Source organism: Balaenoptera ricei, chromosome 5, assembly GCF_028023285.1.
Source record: "Balaenoptera ricei isolate mBalRic1 chromosome 5, mBalRic1.hap2, whole genome shotgun sequence".
NCBI lineage: Eukaryota > Metazoa > Chordata > Mammalia > Artiodactyla > Balaenopteridae > Balaenoptera > Balaenoptera ricei.
Genome location: NC_082643.1, coordinates 38,954,776 through 38,977,660, shown reverse-complemented (window position 1 = coordinate 38,977,660; position 22,885 = coordinate 38,954,776). Strand labels below are relative to the sequence as shown.

The 22,885-nt window shown below is 32.9% G+C and overlaps 1 protein-coding gene across 2 annotated transcripts in view; it reads left to right on the top strand.

The window, feature by feature from the left end:
- Positions 1 to 22,885, top strand: part of TLL1 (tolloid like 1) — a 237,100-nt gene that overhangs the window by 189,360 nt on the left and 24,855 nt on the right. For both annotated transcript variants that reach the window (XM_059923965.1, XM_059923964.1), the window contains exons 13-18: positions 224 to 419; positions 2,070 to 2,195; positions 3,299 to 3,459; positions 5,938 to 6,118; positions 15,020 to 15,145; positions 17,701 to 17,828. In XM_059923965.1, coding sequence (XP_059779948.1) covers positions 224 to 419; positions 2,070 to 2,195; positions 3,299 to 3,459; positions 5,938 to 6,118; positions 15,020 to 15,145; positions 17,701 to 17,828 — 918 coding nt within the window. The remainder of the gene's footprint in view (positions 1 to 223; positions 420 to 2,069; positions 2,196 to 3,298; positions 3,460 to 5,937; positions 6,119 to 15,019; positions 15,146 to 17,700; positions 17,829 to 22,885) is intronic.

The following is a 22,885-nucleotide window of genomic DNA, read 5'->3' as shown; positions in this document are numbered from 1 at the left end:
TGGAAGCACTTTTTCATAGATTTTTTCCTCTGTCTCTCTACCAGATTAATAATCCTTTATTCATGGACAGTGTAGATATTACCATACACACTCAACAGAAATGCTCTCTTTTGGTATAAGTAATATGGCCATGTTAGTACTATGGCACTGAGAATACATGATACTTTTTATAGAAATAGCTTTGTCTGTTAATGAGATAGATCACATATTTTTACTCTTACAGATTGAGAGACATGACAACTGTGCCTATGACTACCTAGAAGTTCGAGATGGAACCAGTGAAAATAGTCCTTTAATAGGGCGTTTCTGTGGTTATGATAAACCTGAAGATATCAGATCTACCTCCAATACCTTGTGGATGAAGTTTGTTTCTGATGGAACTGTGAACAAAGCAGGGTTCGCTGCCAATTTTTTTAAAGGTAATTTGAAATCATTTAAAGTGGAAGCTTTTCTCTGTCAAGGATAAATGTGGTATTTAGCTTTGAGTTAGGGGAGAAATAAAGTAATATTGAAGATTGAAGTATGCACTATTCATAAAGATATTTTGATGGTTTTTGATGAAATAGTTTACTGGTTAAAAAACTGGAATTTGGAGATTTGTAGCACAGGGTAGGAACTCCATTAGGATATTCTACCACCTGTTTTTTAGGAAATAGTCAAAATAGCAAAATCCAGAAATATACAGACAAGAGGAAAATATTTGCAATATAGTCAACAAAGGGTTCATAACCAGAAGGGGATTACTGATATATAGTTTATCAATTTATTTCCGGGTGGCAGCATTTCTAAACCATCCCTTAGAGAACAGAATTCTACCACATTAGAAATAATTTATGGCCTCCTTAGTAGAACATTCTGATCCCTAAAATGTCTTTTTGACATTATTACTGATCAGCTTTAATTTTGAATTGTATAACCAAATTTTAGTTTATTTTCATGTCCCATGTTTGGTGTGTATTCCTCAGGTAAAAAGAAAGCTATTTTAGTGCAAATAATAACATCAGATTTGTATTTTGAAAATTCATAGGCACTTAGGTTAAGTGTGTTATTATAGAATAAAATTCTTTTATGGGAAGAGAAAATAAATTTTCTCTATAATAATTTTTAAAGAATAAGTGATGGATTCAGTAGTGTATGTCAAAATTTAGTGTGAATAATATCTAGATATTTTCATTATTCAAAGAGCAGTAATATAATGGATTTTTCCTGAGCATTACTTAGATGCTCACCATTTGAACTGAAAGGCAGAGAACCTTGGCACTTCTACTATATGTATCCCAAGTATTCATTAAAATGTTCATTTACATGCTTTAAATCTTCTCTATGTTATATTTTACAGTAGAAGAAACATACTATAAGAGTCTCTCATGTGATGTTTGTGTATTTGCTTAACAAAATGCTTAGTCTTTGGATGATGCATAATTTCTCCATGGAATATTGTTTGCTGTTTTCCTAACTCACAGTAGGTTATTCCTAAAGAGTGAGATTATGGAGTACTTTGTCATATGTGTTTTTTAAAATAGTATATATTTTTCATATGTCTATTTCATATATATATTTCATGTTACCATATACAATTAAAATAGTTTCTGTTTACAAAAATATGGAATTATTGTATTTTCTGGATCAACATATCTATATAGAAAACAGTGAATGTTTTCAATTTAAAGAGGTCTAGTAAGTTTCATAGTTTTCCTTCTTTTTAATTTTTAGTCACCATATTTTATTTCTTAATAATGATATTACTTTAAAAGCATTTCTTCAGGCTACCTAGCAAACTATACAATGAAATGAACAGGTGCAGGTGAGTCCATGTTTTTTCAGTAAGTTTTTCTATTCCATTCTGAAAAATCTCTAGGTTTTAATAATCCTCTTTAACTTTAAATTCAGAAAAAAAACATACTGTGTCTGAGATGAGGTGATCTTCAGTTGGCCCAGTCCTTCTGGTTCTTACACAATTCTTAGATTGCAGTGACATGGGTTCTTGTATGTCATCAGTCAAGGGCTTGCAAATTGTTCCTGTTCCTTCGTTGAAGAAATCAATTGTCTAATTGTCGCCATTTTTATAGAGGAAGATGAGTGTGCCAAGCCTGACCGTGGAGGCTGTGAGCAGCGTTGTCTGAACACACTGGGCAGTTACCAGTGCTCCTGCGAGCCTGGCTATGAGCTGGGACCTGACAAAAGGACGTGCGAAGGTGGGACTGGATTTGCATGTGGAGTTCCCTGCCTGAAACCCCTACCCATTTCGTTCTACCATGTAGTCTCATTCTCTTTCTCTTTTTATGCCTTCCTCTTATACTAGAATAAAATAGACACAGTTATGAAGAAAATACAGTATCTTTAAAACACAGGACATTGTATTCCAGATAATAATGAAGTTATGTGGCTGTTATTTCCACGTGACTACTAAAAATAAATACACTTTAGAAACTTACCAAATATGGTAAACCTGAGATTACAGGTAGTTTAAAAAATATATTTATAAATATAGTAATATTTATATTAGCTAACATACATATCCACATATACATACATATGCCTATATACACAAAGGCAATTCAAGAGACCAGTTACTTTAGCTAACTCTTGACTCCCTAGGAATTAATTAGGAACTGTGTACAATATGTTCATTTCACTTAACTTGCTTTTGAAACCCTAATTTTCCTAATTTCACTATCAATAAGAAAGAGAGGTAACATAAATAGTACCTCTTTTAAATAGATCATCCAAAAGAGAAAGAAAACCAGTTGTTAAATGGAGTTTTTGGAATAACAAATATGCTCTATTTACTATAGTTTACCTTGCCTGCTAGCTCAAGTAACTCTTTCCTTGTCTTGGAAACAAGTAACAAGTTCCTTGTCTTGGAAAAAAAAAAAAGAGTTTGGGGAAATAAACAATTGATTTTGGTCTTACTACATCATGCTGTATTGTACTTTACATGTATCTTTTTGTTAATTCTCACAACAATCGTATGGTGTAGATATTATTATACGCATTTAAAATATAAGAAATCTGACCCCCAGTTTTCTTTATATTGCTCGCCCAACTTTGAAGTGATCTAAAATGTACAGCCATCATTTTCTTCGCTCCAAAGCTACAAAATAACACTTTATAAATTGGATTAGATGATTAAAATAGTTGTACTAAAGACTAAGGAATAGAGACTGCAGCTTTCTAGATTTTGAAAAATCCAGAAGATGGTTGAAATTTAATGCTGAGATGTTTGATTATCAATGGAAAGATGCTAAGAAGGGAGTAGATTTATTAGGGGAAACCTTTCCCTTTTCTTTCTTTCTAGCGGCTTGCGGTGGACTTCTTACAAAACTGAATGGCACCATAACCACTCCAGGCTGGCCGAAGGAGTACCCTCCCAACAAGCACTGTGTGTGGCAAGTGGTGGCACCAACACAGTACAGAATTTCTATGAAGTTTGAGTTTTTTGAATTGGAGGGCAATGAAGTAAGTGAATAATAAATATATTTTTTTATAAAGTGTTTTAGGAATCCCTAAAGGCAATCTCGTAAACTAAAAAAAAAAAAAAAAAAGAAAGAGAGATAGAGAAGAAGAAATAAAGAAAGGAAGGAAGAAGGAAGGGAGGGAGGAAGGGAGGGAGGAAGGAAGGAAGGAAAAAATGAAGGGAGGAAGGAAAAAATGAAGGGAGGAAGGAAAATTGCAGTAGTACAACAGTATAAACGCTGTAGTCTTTCTTTGCTCTATTTCTCATTTCTGCAACTGCTTATAATTCCTATTGGCATTGGATGATATTTTAGACTGTCTCTGGGAGATTGAAAATTACCCCCCAGCATTTTCCTGATTTATTAAAGTACTATGAAAATATTAGGGTAATGTCACATAGATTTTTCTAGAAAAAATAAACCAAAATTCACTTGTTGAGTCATAACAAAAATACCTTTTTGGGAAAACCTGGTATATTTCACTTGTGGAAATGGGTATATTTTCATTATATAAGTAGTTTTTCATTATGAGTATGCTTATGGTTCACAGATAAAGTGAGAAATATAGAGAGAGAAGAAGAAAGAAATTTTTTTAACCTCAATAAAACATGTATTTAGTTGACACTATCTTTCCTTTGCCTTTATAGCTTACCATAGTAAACGTCCAGTTTTCTGTCTGGTGATCACTTTTAAACAAGTGAAATCATTTATTTGAGAATTCCTATGTGCTAGTACACACACACCAAATTCAAATGGAATGTCAGGCCTAGAGATGACAACTTTTAGAACTGTGTCTTGTGTGATTGGTCAACATTAAGTCTAGAGAAAATGTAATAAATGTTTGTTCTGTTTCAGCTTTTCTACTTTCTTTTCTTTTCTCTAACTCCCACATCCTTCCTCCCAAAAACTTTTTTTTCCTGTGTTTATTTTAAAATGAACGAGATCCAAAAGTATGATAAAATTCACTCAAAAATTATTTTGTCTTTGATGTATATCTGTTGGAACACTCATAAAGAACTGAGAGAACAGAAATATAATGTATCTGTGCTCCTGGGCAATAATTGTTGGTAATATTTGTGGGTTTTATACTGTAATTTTGTCTTTGTGTATGTATCTTTGCTTCTTTTTTCCCCTCCCACTTATCCTTCTTTCTTTTAATCATTTTTTAAAAATTCTATTTGTAGTAGTCAAGGCACTTCTGTGGTTTTGAGTTAAAAAGAAGTGCAGACTTTTGTGTTGCCTTAAAGGAAATTAAAATATGAAGTGTAATGCACTGATATTTCAGAGAATTGTACAATTTTAGAGCTCAATGGACCTTTTGAGATCTTCTTTACATCATGTAAGTTTTATGATGGAAAAGACTGCAATTTATATTTCTTACATAATTTATCCACATGAAACATCATTTTTCTTTAATAATTACCTTAAATTTGGGGAAATATTAAAATTAAGAACATATTTTTATAGTAATCTTAGAACAGCTTTCATATGAGCAACACGTTTTGAAAATGGGAATCTCCCTGCCAGTTCTTCAATGTAATGTGAATGGCTTCTACTTTCTCAGTTTCCCTAAAGCTGTTGGTTGTGGCAGAAATGGCATTTTGATTCACTAATTGATAGGTGTTCTTAAGAAGGATAAACGTTTATGTTTATGAGGAAGAAGGGTAGATGGTTTAAAATAAATGGGGCATTGTGTTTGAAAGCATTTTTCTCATGGTAGCAGTCTTTATTCATGGAAGGACCCTTTACAAACTCTGTAACATATCCTGGAATTCTTAAACTTATGATGAGGTTACTGTGTGGAACGTTATTAATAAAATTCTGTGCATTTTCATAGTTTAAAGTCTTGAATATTTAAAATAAAGGCATGAGCAAAATCTTGACTTATAGAATACTGGGTTAAGTTATAACTTCATTCTTTTATTCATTTTACTGATATCTAAAAGGAAAGTCAATATCAAACAACTTTAGCTTTGGTAACATTATCCCATCTTGTGTCAGAGCCCTCTCTAAATAAAAGTTGCAGTTGTAACAAAGTAGATAGAAAACTTATTTCATTTTTCCTAGCAACATTTTGCTTATTTACCACCTAATTAATATCACAGCCAGTAATTTGAGTTGACATATTGCAAAGTACACATCATGCCCAGAGTTCAATCATATGCTTTGTTAAACAATTATTCATCTCAGTTTTCCTTAAGTCTGTATTTTTTGGGAAACATGTATGCTGTAAATACATATATACAAAGCATACATTTGTATATACATCTCTTGGGGCTATTCGGAGCAAAATCTTCTCTCACCTGTGTATCATGCCTTCTGCTTCATATTTGGACAATTTTTCTTGATTTTTGGACCTGTTAAGTCCAGTTTGACTACCACAGGAGTAAAGAGGGAAAAACATAACAAATTAAAAAAAAATAAATGTCAATCATCTGATGCTCTCAAATCTGGTGATTACAGTAACCATGTTTATTTCTAGGTTTGCAAATACGATTATGTGGAGATTTGGAGTGGTCTTTCTTCCGAGCCTAAATTGCATGGCAAATTTTGTGGTGCTGAAGTGCCTGACGTGATCACATCTCAGTTCAACAATATGAGAATTGAATTCAAATCTGACAATACTGTATCCAAGAAGGGCTTCAAAGCACATTTCTTCTCAGGTATCAGTATTCTCATGCTGCATGTGTATATTACAGATTTTAAAGATGGATTGGCTTAAATTGTATGCTATCCATTCTTCCCAGTTTTCTGTAAATGAACTTGGAGGTACATAGAATGCATGAACATTTATCCTAGTTTAATACTTTTTTTAAATTAAGATATTAATAAGAATGGCCCTGATGAAATGCAGCTCTCCAACACTTAGATCTTACATAAATTCTCATCAAATATTTCAAAGGCTAGTAAAAATAACACAAAATTATTATGGTAATATTTTCACACAGTGACTTTATAAGTGGATAGCAATAATGATACCAGACTTCCAAAAAGTGGCAGACTTTTTCAAAATTATTTTTGTATTTGGAATATGTGGTCTCATTTTAGCAACATATTTTTTATTCTTACTGCTTAGCAACATGTTTATTATTCCTCTTCTTGCTATTATATTTTCATTCTTTTTATTAAGCAGACATTTAAAATCATACTTTACCTCATCATTATAGAAATAATTGCAGTAAGAGGCCTAGAAATATGGAAATTATATTTTTACTAAAAATAATATATTATCAGATACATTTAGCAGTTGACATGTCTACATTTGGAATTTAATGTTTAGTTGAACCAACTCACATTAAAAATTCCCTCTTAAAGAGCTGAAATTTGATTAAAAGTCCCTAAATTTTAAGAAACTAGATAGAAACATCAGTGAAATGCCCTTATTTTCCCAATTCCAAAATTGTTCCTTTTAAAAATATTACTCTGAAACTTCAAAAATAGATAAAATTGTAATAAGCCTTGCTAGATATAGCAATCTATTCTGCCTGAAAGACTGGCAAGCAATGTAAAGCAACTGAATTCCAATTATGTTTTAATTTCAGGTAATTTAGATTGAGTTAATTCAAAGTCTATTTATTCCAGTCCCCATGTATTTAAGATTAATGAGATTTACAGTGCCTGGGGTTTGTTTGGGGCTTTCAGTGTAATTGAAATTAATGGTTCACAAGTTCCATTGAGGTCCAAGTCATATATGAAAGTAACATTCAAAATACAATGGATCTTGGCTCCCTTGTTCTCATTCGCTTCCTTCCCTCAGATTTAATTGCCTTTTAAAAGTTATTCTCAGATATAGAAAACAAACTAGTGGTTATCAGTAAAGAGAGGGAAGGGGGAGAGAGGCAAGATAAGGGGAGGGGATTAAGAGGTAAAAACTACTATGTATAAAATAAATAAGCTGCAAGGATGTAATGTACAGCATAGGGAATATAGCCAATATTTTATAATAACTTTAAATGGATTATAATCTATAAAAATATTGAATCACAATGTTGTTTACTTTAAACTAATACAACATTGTAAATCAACTATACCTCAATATAAATAAATAAATAAATAAATAAATAAAATTATTCTCAGGCATTCATTTAAGATTTGTTATTCAAAGTAGCATTTTAATATACTATTTCAATGAAAGGAAGACTTCCTTAGACTTTACTATTCTATAAATATTATGTAGTTTACAAATTTTAGGTGATCCAGTGTTTAGAGATATGGCTTCTTATCTTAGAACCACCTAAATATTTATTTTAAAAATTAAAATTATAAGGTGAATAGATTTTATTATATTATTAATATTCAGGATCCTATACTTTAATCACTCATTGTATTTAATAAAACTTTTTTTAAAAGAGGCATGCTACATATACTGGTGACAAAGTATAAGTAAATTTAAAGTTCCCTAGAGTATCTAAAATTCATTATCTGATATTTATGTTCAGGCAAAACTTCCCAAATTCTAAAGACAGGTTATTTGTCTGTGTCGTTAGGACAACAATATTGTTAAGTAAACTGAACAATGAAGTTCAGGGAAAATTAAACCCCAAATTCTCATGTTGTAGCTATCATTCTGAGAACCTATTATGCAGGCATACATTATCTCTTTAATAATCAAAGTAAAACTGTAATATTCTAACTGTTCAGTGTCACAAAGTATTTAACCCCAGTTCATCTCGGGTTCTCTTAACCATAAGAGATGATCACGTCCTTTGCAAATTGTATTAGTTATGTGTTATGTTCAACATATCTGTGACCTGGAAAACAATAGATATACTTTTCACTTCTTTATTAGATTATTATTTTGTAAAGTCCAAGATAATTAAGTATAAACATTCAGCGTTTTCTTTTTGATTCATTGAAAAGTCTTGGCAGTTTGTCAGATTCATATTTAAAATACTATAGTCCTGGATAAGTAATTAGATCTATTTCACATTTAAATTCTTGGGAGTTTCTGCTAGTGGGGAGGATGTTTGCTCAGGAAAAGGGAAGATAAAAACATATTTGTTTTGTACAATAAAGAGATGGCAGTGTTACTTAATGTCCTGATTATGATCATCTTACCAAAACATAATTTACAGAAGATCATCCATTGTAATATATAGATTCTATTCACATTGAAAATATCATTTTAGAGTTCTAATAATGCTATAAGTGTAATTGTGTGTTAAAAGTCAAATAACTCATCATATTTATTAGAAAGTAGGCATGTAAACCATGGGGATATTGTATTTCACAAACAAAATTGAAGGATTTTTTTATGTTAAAATTCACTCTTGGGGATTTGATAAAATGCATTACTGCATTAATTGTGACAAATTCTTTAGAAATAAATTTAACATAGGAATCACGAATTATTACAATGACTAATCTGTTTGCTCAGAAATTCAATTCTTGGGACTCTTTCATAAAGAAATATTTCAAAATCTGGAAGAAGGATTTTCAATATACTGTGATAGTGACAGAAATTTTAAACAACATTCAAATGCACTGTGTGAGCTCTTCCATACCATAAGGATGGTTTAATGATTTCATGGTGTAAAAAGTTGTATATGATAAAATATTAATGGAAATCTAGGTATAAAGCTATATGTGCACTGTGCATACAGCTAAGCACGTGGGTGGGAACAGATCTGAACGATACTATTTTAAAATACCTAGAATGTTTGTGTTAAGGTGAAAAGATGGTGCAGTGTAGTTTCACCACAATTTTTCTCAGTTTTCATCTGATTTAAATATAAAAATAACTTTAAAAGGAAAACACACATCATATTTCTACTTATCTTTTACCCCAGATATTTTCTAGATTTGAAAACATTACCTAATAGACTTTGATCTTTGAGAGTGAAATTTTTAAATCCATCTATTTATTAATTAGTTAATAAATATTAATACAAATTAATAATATTAATACAAGTGTTTTGAATTTAGTTAAAGCTTCTAATTTTTATTTTTATAGTTAATTTATAATATCTTATAGACAATTGAATAAATGTTTGCTGTATTGTGTGTGTTATTCCGGAAACATTTGATGGAGACAAACTTTTTTTGTTTTAACAACTTTATTGGAGTATAATTGCTTTACAATGATGTGTTAGTTTCTGCTGTATAACAAAGTGAATCAGCTATACATATACATATATCCCCATATCTCCTCCCTCTTGCGTCTCCCTCCCACCCTGTCTGGAGACTTAATCTTAAGTGGTTCTGTTTATAACCAGTTTTCTAAAAAGTTTAGAAGTGATTATGAATTTATGAAAACATAATGAGAAATATACCATGTTTAGCTATTTTTTCAGCATACTTTTTCCCAGAAATATTATCAAGAAATTCAATTAAAAAACAAACAATATTTATTATAAGTGATTTCATATATTTTGTAAAGGAAAGCTATTTAAAAATAACTTCTAGCTGTCTTGCAACTAAGTGATACATCAAGAAAGAAAAAACACAAGGAAATGTATTCAGATTTTTAATGAATATAATGAAATAAACCATAGCATTATTTTAAAAAATACAATTATTTAATGAAATAATCATACTGAGATTTTACTTGTTTTTGCACATAGCCTCTGATTTTAAATAAGCACTTTATAGACCTAAGAAATGGAATTGGAAAAATGACACTAAGAACTTCTTAGCAAAATAATTAATACAGATTTCTGTCACTTCTATGCTCATCAAAGTAAGAAACCATCACATAAATTCTTATTTAATGTCTTAAATTAGTCATGAAAAATGCTATAGCTTGAAAATCTAGAAGTGATTGGTTTATATAGCAGAATATCCACAAGCTCCTCTATAAAAATTAGTGTCATATTGTTCTGATATTAAGGGTATGTTATAAAGCAATATAATGAAATAATATCGAAGTAAATAAGGAAATTACAACTATAAAAGTAAGGCTATTTGAACATGATGTAAAATTACTTGTCTATTAAATTTTTTATGTAATTCAGAATATAATGGCATAGGCATTTTCTAGAAGAGATCTGGTTCAACAATATAATACTGTTATTTTCTTGGAATGAATGAAGTTTGTTTTTAGATTAACAATAATTACTTTACTTTTATGATAGTAAAACCAAACTTAATTTTATATGATGTTATATTTGAACACAAGTATACAAATCTGCATAAGTATACATGATATAGTTTACTTATTTTAAGTGATTAAGCAAAATTAACTGTATTCTACTCAGAACAAAATTATTTTTCTTTAAATAGGTTAAACTTAAAGGAAATATTAGTAGGATTTTATGCATGTAAAAGCAGCAACATTTGGGAAACTGGACTTTTAATTTAATCACACTGTTCATTATTTGGGAATAATGTAACAAATAACTTCAGGCAGTGAGAGCTGTGCATAGACATTCCACCTTCTTTAGGCAACCTGGTAGTGGTGAAAAGACTCAATGATGCCTTGAAGGATAACCTCATTAAATGGCAGTCCCCCTCACAGGTAACTTAATGGGAATGTGATCTTTTCCTGATGGACCCAGTAACCTGCACAGTAGCAGAAATGCAGTAAAACCCAGATTTCTTGATTCCCAGTTTATTTCTGTCTGTAACAAATATAGGAGTCAGATAAAATGATTTGTGTGATATTTCTACCTCTGTATTCAAGTGATTTCAACTGACCTGCTCCTCATCTTATCTACCTTTCAGTGTTTATAGATATTTCTTTACATTGTTCCTCCTGTACACCATTTCTTTCATGGAATGGTCATAGATATTTTTAGAATAAATTCAACCTGATATTATTCTAACAAAACTTTAAATGTTAGTGTGATTAATTTCAAATAAAGCTCTCCTATGATTCTGAATCCTGTTCCAAGTTTCATGATTTATGATATTTAAATATTTGCATGTTTTAGAAAGAGCAAATTGTCTGTCGTTGCTCTCAGTAGAGCTTATCAGAGCTCTTTTGAAGGTGATTATTTTTTCAACAGTTTTGTGTTGAAACCTGTGTGTGTCTTGTATGCATGCACACATGCATGGGGTGTATGTGTGTATGCATGAGTGTGCGTGATCTGTTTATTTTATATTTTAGCATTTATTGTAAGTATATCTGCTCATGTGTTTCTGTTCTGGTGCGTGGACCCTTTACTTCTTTTTCCTACAGACAAGGAAACTTTCTGCAAAGAGAAAATTTTTATTTTTGAATCTTTCAAAAACTTAATATAGGTTGCCACTTCAGTCCCATCCAGTATGTATTATTCATAGACTGATGGCCTCTGATAGACTCAAGGATACTCTCCAGGCCTCTGATGGGAAAATGCCACTTCCTTTTTCCATAATAATGAACCTTTCCTTCATCTAGCATGAAGGAATGGAAATCAGATATGTCCATTCCAAAGAAGGAGGCTAATTTCCACCTGCAAAAATTAAATGTTTTGATTTCTACTCAATAAAATGTTTGTTTCTCTTACTAATAAAAACTATTTTTTAAATTCCATGCCTATAGTATGAAAATGTTAGAAAATTTCAAATGAATCATTGATATAATTCTCAGTTATTGAATTTGTTATGCAGACTTTCTGAGAAATTTTTAAAACTCTGCATCCTCCTTCCTTCTCTCTTTCTTTGGATTTTCATTTTTCAAAATATTAGTAGTTTGTGTCCTAAGAGGATAAAAGGAAAGAAAGTGAAAACAGAATTATATTTGCTTAGTTTTTTTTTTTTCCTCAAGTTTGATGATCTTTTATAATAAGTTCAGAATATATTTGTGGAACTCATCTTTTATGATATTAAGTTAAATAAATAACTTTGTTTGCGTGATATTAAAAAGTCTGGATAATTCCAAGTATTCCGATGTTTACTAAAATTTTGTCTTTTCATATTGACTATTTGGCATATGCCAGTACGATTTTATATGCTACTTTGCTGGGGATGATGACTTTTACCTGCTGCTTTTAATTTCTATTTTGATTTGTCCAATTTTGAATTTTAGCTAAGCTTTAGATTAACCTATACATATATTCTAGCAGTGTATTTGATAACTCAATTTTCACATGATATTGCTTGTATTAAGCAATGTTTGATGCAGGGAAGAAGACAGGAAACATTTATCAACTGGAACACTGAAAAATAATAGATACTTAGACAATATGACTATATAAAATCTTCATGCTCCTCCTCTTCTTCCTCATTTTATTCTTCTTCCTCTAAAAATTATTTTTCCAGCACAACAGAAATAGGAAAAACTGGCTACAAAAAACTACTATTCAAATATGAATGGTTTCACTTTCAACTTTATTTCTGTTTACTTACCATTACCACAAGTCAGATTATGTTCTATCAAATCTAAAGAAAATAACTCTCCTTACAAATATCACCTAGCAACATGAGATTTCCACTAGAATGAAGTTTAAATGTTAGAAATATTTTATGGTTTGGAATTGTTTTCATTATAAAATGACAGTAGGTTTAAAAGTTCAGCAATACTAACTTGTGTTCTTTTTTTTAACATTTTTATATCTCTCATGTATGGTAGTCTAAACAGATCCAAATAAAAGGATGACTCAGGCAGTCCCTGCCCCGATAGGTTTGTCACTGAGCAACCTGTTTACCAGTCAATTGCAAATGTGAACTAATTTTTTCTAAACTACTTTACTTACAATTGTTAGATTTCCAACCAACCCTCAAAAATCTGGTTGACCTAGAGTACAACTAAAGTTCACTATATCAGGTTTTAAGTATACCAAGCAAACAACAGATAAATATTTTTATAGGAAATATGTGTCTATTTCAGAGTGGGTAATTCTAGCACCAGAAATTTTTAAATTGGCTCTTTCCTTTTAACAATGATGAAGTGTATTTCTGCATCAACTCATGAAGAAGTATTTTTCCAAAGCATCTTAAGAGCCCCTGGAAAGGTGTGTTAAAATATAAATTTAAATCATCTACTGCTTGACTGTCTGAATTAGGAAATGCAGGTAGCTGACAGCATGGTAGTAGGAAGTATGGTTCACCATTCACCCATTCTGCATAGGTCATTCACAACTTACCACGTGTAATTGTCACTGTTGATACAATTAAGGTAATGGGACTGCCAAATTATGAATTTCTCTAAAATTAATTTTACGAGGCTAGTTCTCTATTAATTTCTGATTTCTTATATATTTTGATGTTTGATGCTCTTTTAGAGATAAATTTTCTTTATTCTATGCTTTTTTTCTCCTCTGCTTAGCCTCCATAGTAAGTATTAAAAGTGTAATGGAAGTGTTAAGGATCGGTAGAGAACACATAAATTGCAGATATATTGATCCTGATATATTCTTTAGAACTTTGGGACTGCCTGTATGTATATGGAATATTCTGATATTGCCAATGCATGAATTGGCAATATAAGACATAGCATATATGTGCTATGTCGTGTTATCAGTCTACAAAATGGGAAAAATAGTTGCATTCATAAAAATTACTATCAGATCCTTGGATAAAAATGTCTTTCCTAAACCCATCTCCATAGGGGGAATATTGATTTGATTACAAAAGCAAAAAAAAATTTGCTATTTGTATGCCACCATGAGCTCACAAATTCTCACTAGAAAAATCAGTTGACAGTGTAAATTTTGAATTCAGCCTGACCTTTGATGTGACTGCCGTGTGTCCTTTTTGTTCTCTGTGCTATGGGAGTGGGGAAGGTCTGAGTGATGTGTCATCATATGTATGTGTCAGGAGCAGAGGCCAGGTTTTTACTTCAAAGGACAAGCCAGTCATGGAATGACAGCTAAGCAGCATAATATGGTGGCTGATGCCTCTCACTGAATTGACTGCCTGCTAATATAGTTGGGATTTTTTCCCTGTAGTGAATTTGTTGGCTATTTCTTAAAGTTCATATTTCCTATTCTAACCTTTACTTCTAGCACACTAAAAGCCCTTTTACAGAATTACTTCTTAATAAACTGGTCTGCTAGAGGAGATTAATTTAAAATATATAAATTGTTTCTTCTTTAGGATAGTCTAAAGATGCCTTATTCTGTCTTGAAATATTATAAAATGTTCATATTTATTAATGCTAAGCATAACTGCAAAGTTAATGAAAAAAATCAACTACAGTAATTATACTGAGTGATTTTTAAAAAACGATTACACACAAATCTTGGAAATTTGTGTTTAGCCTCTGCCTATACAACATGGTTAATACAGTGAAGGATTTCCCTCCACTTAAATGCCATTATTTGCATTTAATCAAACTACTCACAATTTTTAATTTATTTTAAAAATTGGCTATAAATGTTTAGGATTAGTTGGAAAAAGATTCTTTCATTTCCTTTGCCCTACTCAAAACTTCTCCAGCATAGGAATGAAAGAGGACTACATGTTGTCACCCTAGTGCAAATGATCTTGGAAACAATTCATGGCACAAGGCTCCAAGCTAAACAAGGAGTGGGTAGAACTAAGACACTATAAATTTTTTGATTTTTTTTTGTTTTATGTTGGGAACACAGAAAGCTGTGACTTAGTTTACCCTTTGCCAGTGTTAACCACAACTAAATGACTCTCCTTTGATATCCTTTGTTTTTAAAGTTACTTACTAATCTATGGGGTTATCTCTTTGCTAGACAAAGATGAGTGTTCTAAGGATAATGGCGGGTGCCATCATGAGTGTGTCAACACAATGGGAAGCTACATGTGTCAGTGCCGTAATGGATTTGTTCTGCATGAAAATAAACATGATTGCAAGGAAGGTATGAAAGAAGTGTTCTTTTTTTGACAACATCTAGAATTTCATGCAGTTTGGGTAAAGCAGTTCTTCCAGGTAGAGTTAATCATATCAATGAGTGATAAATGTTAACTGTTCAAATGTCAAAAATAAAAATACATGCAGTGTTCAAAGATCCAAGTCATACTATTGGAAACCTTGTATTACCTAAAGGTACTGCACTTCATATATGGTTGGCATTAGAATAACTTTGTATAACAGACATAGAAGCTGCTGTGATGCCATCTGGCAGCCAGAAAAGCACTACATTATCCCTCAGTCTTCACAGACCAGACCTTATAACTATCTCCATATTTAAACTTAACTTCTGCTAAATGTCTTACATTTGGTTCAATTTCCCTCCCCAAAATATCTCATATATGTGCTACATGAGTGATGTCACTTTAAATACCAGGAGTATCAAATTCAAATGCTTACCAGAAGAAAGACATTTGAAAATACTGTGCCATTTAGAGTTTTAAGTCATGGTTTTGCCCCCTCCCCAGCACACACACACACAAAAGCATCCTAGTAACTCAATATTAGCCTACCAGTTTTTGGTCCTAAAGTCTTACCATATTCCAAGGTTTTATAAAGATAATTATCTTATTATCATATTAGCCAATATGAACTACATGGGAACAAGAAATAGTTATTCAGGTCTTACTTCTTCCTTTGTGGGTCTGCTCCTGAATTTTCCATTTAACTTGGATTTATTACTAAGGCAGGTTTCATAACTAGTCATTAGCACATGTAGAGTGGTGGGTGCCTGACTAGAACCACAGGTAGATAGCACTTCTTTGTATGCACATTTGAATAGTACAGAATACCCTGAATTGACCCTTGTTCCATTCAGTTCCATTCAAATATGGTCATATGTCACATTTTTTTCCTCTTTATTTCACAGAGTTAATGACATTGCCCAGAATCATATGCAAGTAGGATTTTTTCTCTTTTTACTTTCATGTATGAGCATAAACCAATGAGATTATGATATGTGTAACTTGGTAAAGTATTCTGTTAAATCAATAGGCTGGGAAATAGGCCCAGTTATTTTGAAATATGGAAGGTAATTCAGAAAAAAGAGAGACAGCTTTTCAGAGTATGCATGTAGCCTGTGACTCACAGGTAGCAAATAAATTTAGATATCCAAAGTCTCTCTTCATTACAGTAAATATTTTCAAGAAAGGACTCTTTTTAAATGGAACTGTATCCAGGCACCCCTAATAAAGTTCATCTTTACTGTTAGTAAAGGGGCTGGATTTTCTTTCACCACTGCTATAGTACAGGTGCCTTATACAGTTTAGCAGTGAGCCTCTTGGCTTTGTCTTATAAACTAAACTATTTGCCAGATCTGGGAGATTCCACACTTCATATGACCAAGGCAAGGACAGGGATAATGGGATTTAGGAAACCTTGTCAAGACAGGATCCAGACTTTAAGACTACTGTCTTGCTGCATGACCCTATATTGTTTGAAAGGAGCTGAATTTCACCCTTTTTTTGTGTTCCTTGATTAAGAATCCAAATCTCCCTATGGAAACCCGGCACAGCTGAAGCAAAGGTCTAGTCGGAAAGCATGTGCCAACAGCACAGTAATGTCAGTCATTTTATCCTTACTGTGCAGCCCTGTAGTGCAACAAGTGTTTTTTCCATATAGTAAAGTATTTCCCCAGAGATTTCTTGGAAAATTTCACAGAATTAATTGTATTTTAGAATGGATTACACAATACATAACAAATAATTTCCAGCCTATGCCAGAATGTGCAGGGTGACACTTCATAAATTATATAGATAGAATACAGTCTGAGGATATTACATGTTTTTGAAGTTTGAAATTAACAATATTGGATGGTCCCCTCCAAGATGAAGTTGTTTAAATTGTAAGACCTAAAAGAAATTTCATGTTAATTGAATGACATTTTTAAAAATTAATTCAGAAGCTAGTAGTTGTTTACATATTTTTCCCCTTAGTGCTTCATTTCACTGTGATGAAATGACAGATAATTTACTTTAGCAGCTAAAATTATGGTTTAAGTATTCAAGTGTATAATTTAACAAAGAGAGAGAAAATGTAAAGACATGTTTCATAAAGTGGCTTAGTGATACTAATTAGCTATAAATGATGTTGCTGTTAATAGGAAAAAAATAACTGAAAATGACATAGTCATTTTTGTTGTGGCATTGCATTAAATATTTTGCACATACCAAGAGTTGATACCTTTGATTGTCAATAATGTTGCTCTGTTAAAATCTAAACTTACAGATCCAGCAGTTAAAAATAGTTCATTTTCTTGGAGGCATTTATCTAATTCATTGTAAACACAATTTCATGTGAACCCAAAAACAAACATTTTCTGATTATGATTATGATTATGCAACAGGTTTACCAAAGCGGATGAATATGATACTGGAGACTAGAGTGATGATTAGTTATTGAGGAAAATCTTTCATCAGGATAGTGTGTAAACAGGCTACTTCCTTGCTGGCCCAATCCTGGGCTGGATTTCCACACTAATTGATTTTATCATTATTGGCACAGCTGAGTGTGAACAGAAGATTCACAGTCCAAGTGGCTTCATCACTAGTCCCAACTGGCCAGACAAGTACCCAAGCAGGAAAGAATGCACATGGGAAATCAGTGCAACTCCTGGTCATCGAATCAAATTAGTAAGTGAGCGCGTTGTTCTTTTTTCTGTTAAGCTGCCTGCCCGTGTCTTGCACAGCTAGTGCATGGAAATAAAATAAATAAAATGAATGTTTATTGAATTGAATTGAATTAGTAGGCAGATGGGAAAGACTTTCTTTCTTATGTTTTCCTACTAACACTAAATAAATTCCTGATTTCCTAGATCAAGGTGATAGTAATGGTAGCCATGTAGTTCTTGTACAGTCTTCTTATCCTGGATGGGATGCTTTAAAAGGCATTACCAAAATTACTACAAAACCGTATGTTCTACTTCCTAATATATTATTGAAATAATGTTTCCAAATGGAGATATAAATGAAGGAACAAAAATATCAGATATTCAGCAAGAAAGCAATAAGTATTCACTTCAATGCAGCATAGTAAATTCTATCGGTTGTGTCAATTCTATATGACTCATATACAAAGCATATGTATTTTTATAATAAAACTAAGTTTGTCTTATGGTTTATGGAATATTATTTTTGCATAATGTAGTTGCCCTCTTTAGATGAGTACCATTATTGTTAGACTTCTTCCAAATTCAAATATGAATGTAATATATGTCCTCTCTCCTGTATTCTATGAGTCTTGCATTCTGTCCTGGTCATCTGACAGTACATACTTGAAGAATATAATTTAAAGAAATAGAATCATAGGAATATAGAAATTTTAACAATTTTCTGAAGTAGGCTGTTGTCAAAAGCAGGAAGGAATGCCAACTAGCAAAGTTCAGGACAGTCTAAGAAGAACCATAATAAAGGACAAGAAATTGTCTTGAGAATGAGGCTACCAGTCCACTGTAGCTTACTGGACCAGTCCAGTTAATTTTGAAAGTCTGTTTGAACCCTTTCCTTCAGTGGGTTTTTTTGGCCAATAAAGACATCTTATTCATATGCAACATAATAATAATGTTATTAGAGACTGTCACTGAGATATTCATATTCCTATTATGGAGTTCCTTCCAATCACCGTATTTGTAAGATATCAGGAAATGACTTTTTGAACAGAGACATCAATTCATTTCAGCCACTCTTTGGAAGGATGCTAGGTGCTAAGATAACAGCACTGTAGGATTTGATTGCTTTCCAGTCCTGTTGAAGACCCTGACTGAGATGATCACTCTCTGAAGCTTATGGGCTGAGATGCAAAGGCTGCATTCTTTTCAGCAGTGCAATAGCTAAGGGAGTTGGGAAAATGGATTTTCCTGAAGACTTTTGTGTGTGTGTGTGTACATCCAAGTTTCATCTGGTATCATATTCCTTCTCCCTGAAGAATTTCTTTTTATATTGTGTGTAGAGTATGTCTGTGCAGTTTCACTTTTTAAAGATATTTTCATTGGGTATAAAATTCTAAGATAGCAATTTTATTTTCCCAGCTGCACTTTAAATACCTGACTCCACTATTTTCTGTCCTTCATGGTTTTTAATGTCTGTGGTAAATCTTAATTTTATTCCTGTGGAAATAATGATTCTTTTCTCTGATGGCTGCCTTCAACATTTTTTTATCAGCACTTTGAATATAATGTATCTGGGAGTGTGTGTGTGTGTGTGTGTGTGTCCGTCTGTCTGTCTATCTGTTTAGTAATTTATCCTTCTGAGAAGTCTCTGAATTTCTTGCATCTATGTTGTGATGTCTGCCATGAATTTTTGAAAACTTTTGACCATTATTTTTGACAAAATTCTCCTGCATTATTGTCTCTCTTCTTCTGGGATTCAAATTACACATATGTGAGATTGTTTCATATTATCCCATAACTCTTGAATTCTGTTATTTTTTTGCCACTCTTTTTGGTTTTAAGCTTGGGTTATTTCTATGGACTGATCTTCAAGTTCAATGATTGTCTATTCAGCTGTCTTGAGTGTACTTATGAGTTTGACAGAGGTATTCTTTATCTCCCTTATCATGTTTTTTTTATTTCTTGAATTTCCATTTGATTTTTCATGTGTATTAGTCTGCTTAGGTGGCCATAACAAAATACCACACATGGAGTGGCTAAAACAACAAAAATGTATTTTCTCACAGATCTGGAGGCTAGATGTTCAAGGTCAAGGAGCCGTGGGGACTGGTGTCTGGTGAGGCCTCTTTTCCTGACTTGTAGATGGCTGCTTTATCACTGTGTCCTCACTTGGCCTTTCCTCTGTGTGTACATATGAAGAGAGAGAGACAGAGAGAGAGAGAGTACATGCTCTGGTGTCTCTTCATATTCTTATAAGGACATTAGCCCTGTGGGATCTGGCCTCACCCTTATGACCTCATTTAACCTTGATTACCTCCCTAAAGGACCTGTCCCCTAATGCAGTCACATTGGGTTTAGGGCTTCAATGCATGAGTTTGGCCAGGATGCACAATTCAGTTCATAACACCATCTCTGCTGAAATTTCTCATTTGATAGATTAAACATAGGGGTCATGTTTGAGTCTGCTCTGTTGATTATTTTCTCTCTTAACACTGTGCTTTTCTTCTTGCCTTTTTGTGTGTCATGTGATTTTTGATTAAACATCAGATATTTTGTGTTTAACAGTAGAGACTTTATATCTGGAAATGGGTACATCTCTTCTGTTAGGCTGTTAGTGAATGTGTGTATGTGGGAAGGGATGTTGTTGAGTGAATATAGTCAGTAATTAGCTGAGTTTGGGTTGTCTTGTTCCTATGATTACCTTCAGTGAATCATTGGCTTTTAATTCCTTTCTCTTAGATTGAAGGCTGGAATTTCAGATGCATTTTCTCAATGTTTCTCCTTTACCTTTAGCTTCCGCTTTCATTTCTACCACAAACTGTATCCCTCTTCACACTTTTTTCCCTCAACCAGTGATAGACCGCAGTTACACACTGCTTGGTGCTTGGTAGTCTTGTGGTGAGGACAAGGGGTTCTCTACCTTAGACAGGATCTGTGTTTCTAGGTCTTAGAAATAGCCTTTCTCAGTGGTCCTGCCTCTTCTCTTCCTGGCAGCCAAACTCCATCTATCTCTGGTTGGTCTTCCATGGTAGAGTTTCTTCTCCCTCTCCCAGTTGTAGCAGGTCTCTGATATTATTGGTGTAGGCTCCTGAGTCCAAGACTTCCCCAGGGTTGGAAGTGTTATTTGTTTGTTTGTTTGTTTAAGCTTTCCTGTGGCTACAGTGGGTCTGCATGTTTGCCCTGGTGGTGACAGGTTTTCTGCTCCTCCCCCAGAGGCTTATTTTCTTTTCCAGAGAAGGGTTGCAACAGGACTTCATGCTTTTCTCCCAGCAGTGACCACTTCCCCCTCCAAGCCTGCAACACCAAGAAAGGCACTTGCCTAACTCCTGCTCTTCCCACAGTCTTTCTCATGAGCAGGAGATTGAAGTCCGTGGAGAAGAGCCTGCAAGTGGGTGCAAACTCCTGTGTCTACAGCTCCTAGGGTGCTATACTCTAGTCCACAACTGACCTTTACAATACATTACAATTGTAGCTGAATGCATCTAACCTAGTTATATGGCACCCAGCATCTCCTCTAACTGTAGTCTGTCACTGGTGACATGCTCGTGTCTCATCTCTCCTTGGCAGGGGCTGAGAGTCAGTGGATTTGATACTACTTGGTTGACTAGTGACTTTGGCTCTTTGATGTGTTCAGCAAAGTTGTGATTTTTTTACTTTACATGGGTTTTCTTGCTACGGTAGAAGGAACACTAGTCCCAGCTTTCTATATCCAAGGGGAAATAGAACTCCTAATATACCTCAACTTGAAAAAATGTCAATAATTTATTTTTTCTCAATTATATACCTTTCAGCTTATTGAGCATCCCTTTCAACTCTAGGACAGTCTGCTTCTTTACAAATTACAGGCAAATATTCCACTTGAAGATCAGGAGAGTCTGTTCAACAATGGCCATACATGCTAGTATCCTAAGAAGATAATTTTTAGAAGGAAAGGAGCTTTAATGCAACTATTGATCTTTGTTTTAAGTATTTGACTTTGTGATCTTTGTAGAAGTAGTTACAGTCTAAGCCAGAATCTTAACATGCATCAGAATTAGCCTGGAAGACTTGTTAAAACACATTTTTGCCACTCCAAGTTTTCTGAATCAGAGCGTAATATTGATTCCACTCTCTTATTTCATTAATCATGTTTATATAAAGCCTGACTCACAATATCACTCTAACAATCAGGATCAGTAGAAAGTGTGTTGTAACAGATTAGCTACCAACTTCAAGTGATATTTTAGTTCTATACTTTTTAACTCTTACCATTTTGACATTATTGTTGCTTACGTTTACTATTTTTGTCTCCCTGCTTGTAATATAACTGTTAATGAATCTTATCTACTTTAAAACTGAAACCACTATCTGTTATGGATCTCAGCCAATGGACATTTGACCAGCATTGTTTGTAATATTCAAACCATTCAATTACCTACCTATATGTTTTGACATTTATTATACAGGAGATTTGATCAAAAAGATATATTGTTTAAAATAAATGCATTTTGTTTGTTTTCTTTAGGGTCCTTAATTTTCATGGAGGAACTTGAACCCAAACTAAATTTGGAAAATAGATTCCAAGGAAACTTGGAAAATTCTGAAATCTATTAATCCTGTTAGGTCAAGAACTGCTGATAGATACTTGGTTCCAAGCTAGTTTCTTTATAGGCCAAGGCAAAAAAGAAAAGGCAAAGAAAAGATTTGGTGTCCCTGTGTGCACCATGGAGCTTTCTTTACAACTCATATTTACTCCTCTTACCTTAGGCTGTGTGGAAAAATAAGAAAACATTTCTAAATATTTTACCTATTCATACAGAAGCAAAGAAAGGAAATTGTCCCTGAAGACAATTCCATGACATATTTTTTAAAACACCTTGTTTATGAATTTTGAGAGTCTTACTGTTCTTTCTAACCCAGATATTCCTTTAACTTAACATAGAGTTGAATTGAGTGACGTGCAAGTAGTGGCTTATGGGCATAAGCAAGCCTCTTTCACTGCATCTGAGATAACCATTATTTTAGTTAATTTGGTTTATTTGTAAGACTACAAATTAATATTATTTAGGTTATTTAGATAATCTTGCCATTATGGAATATAAG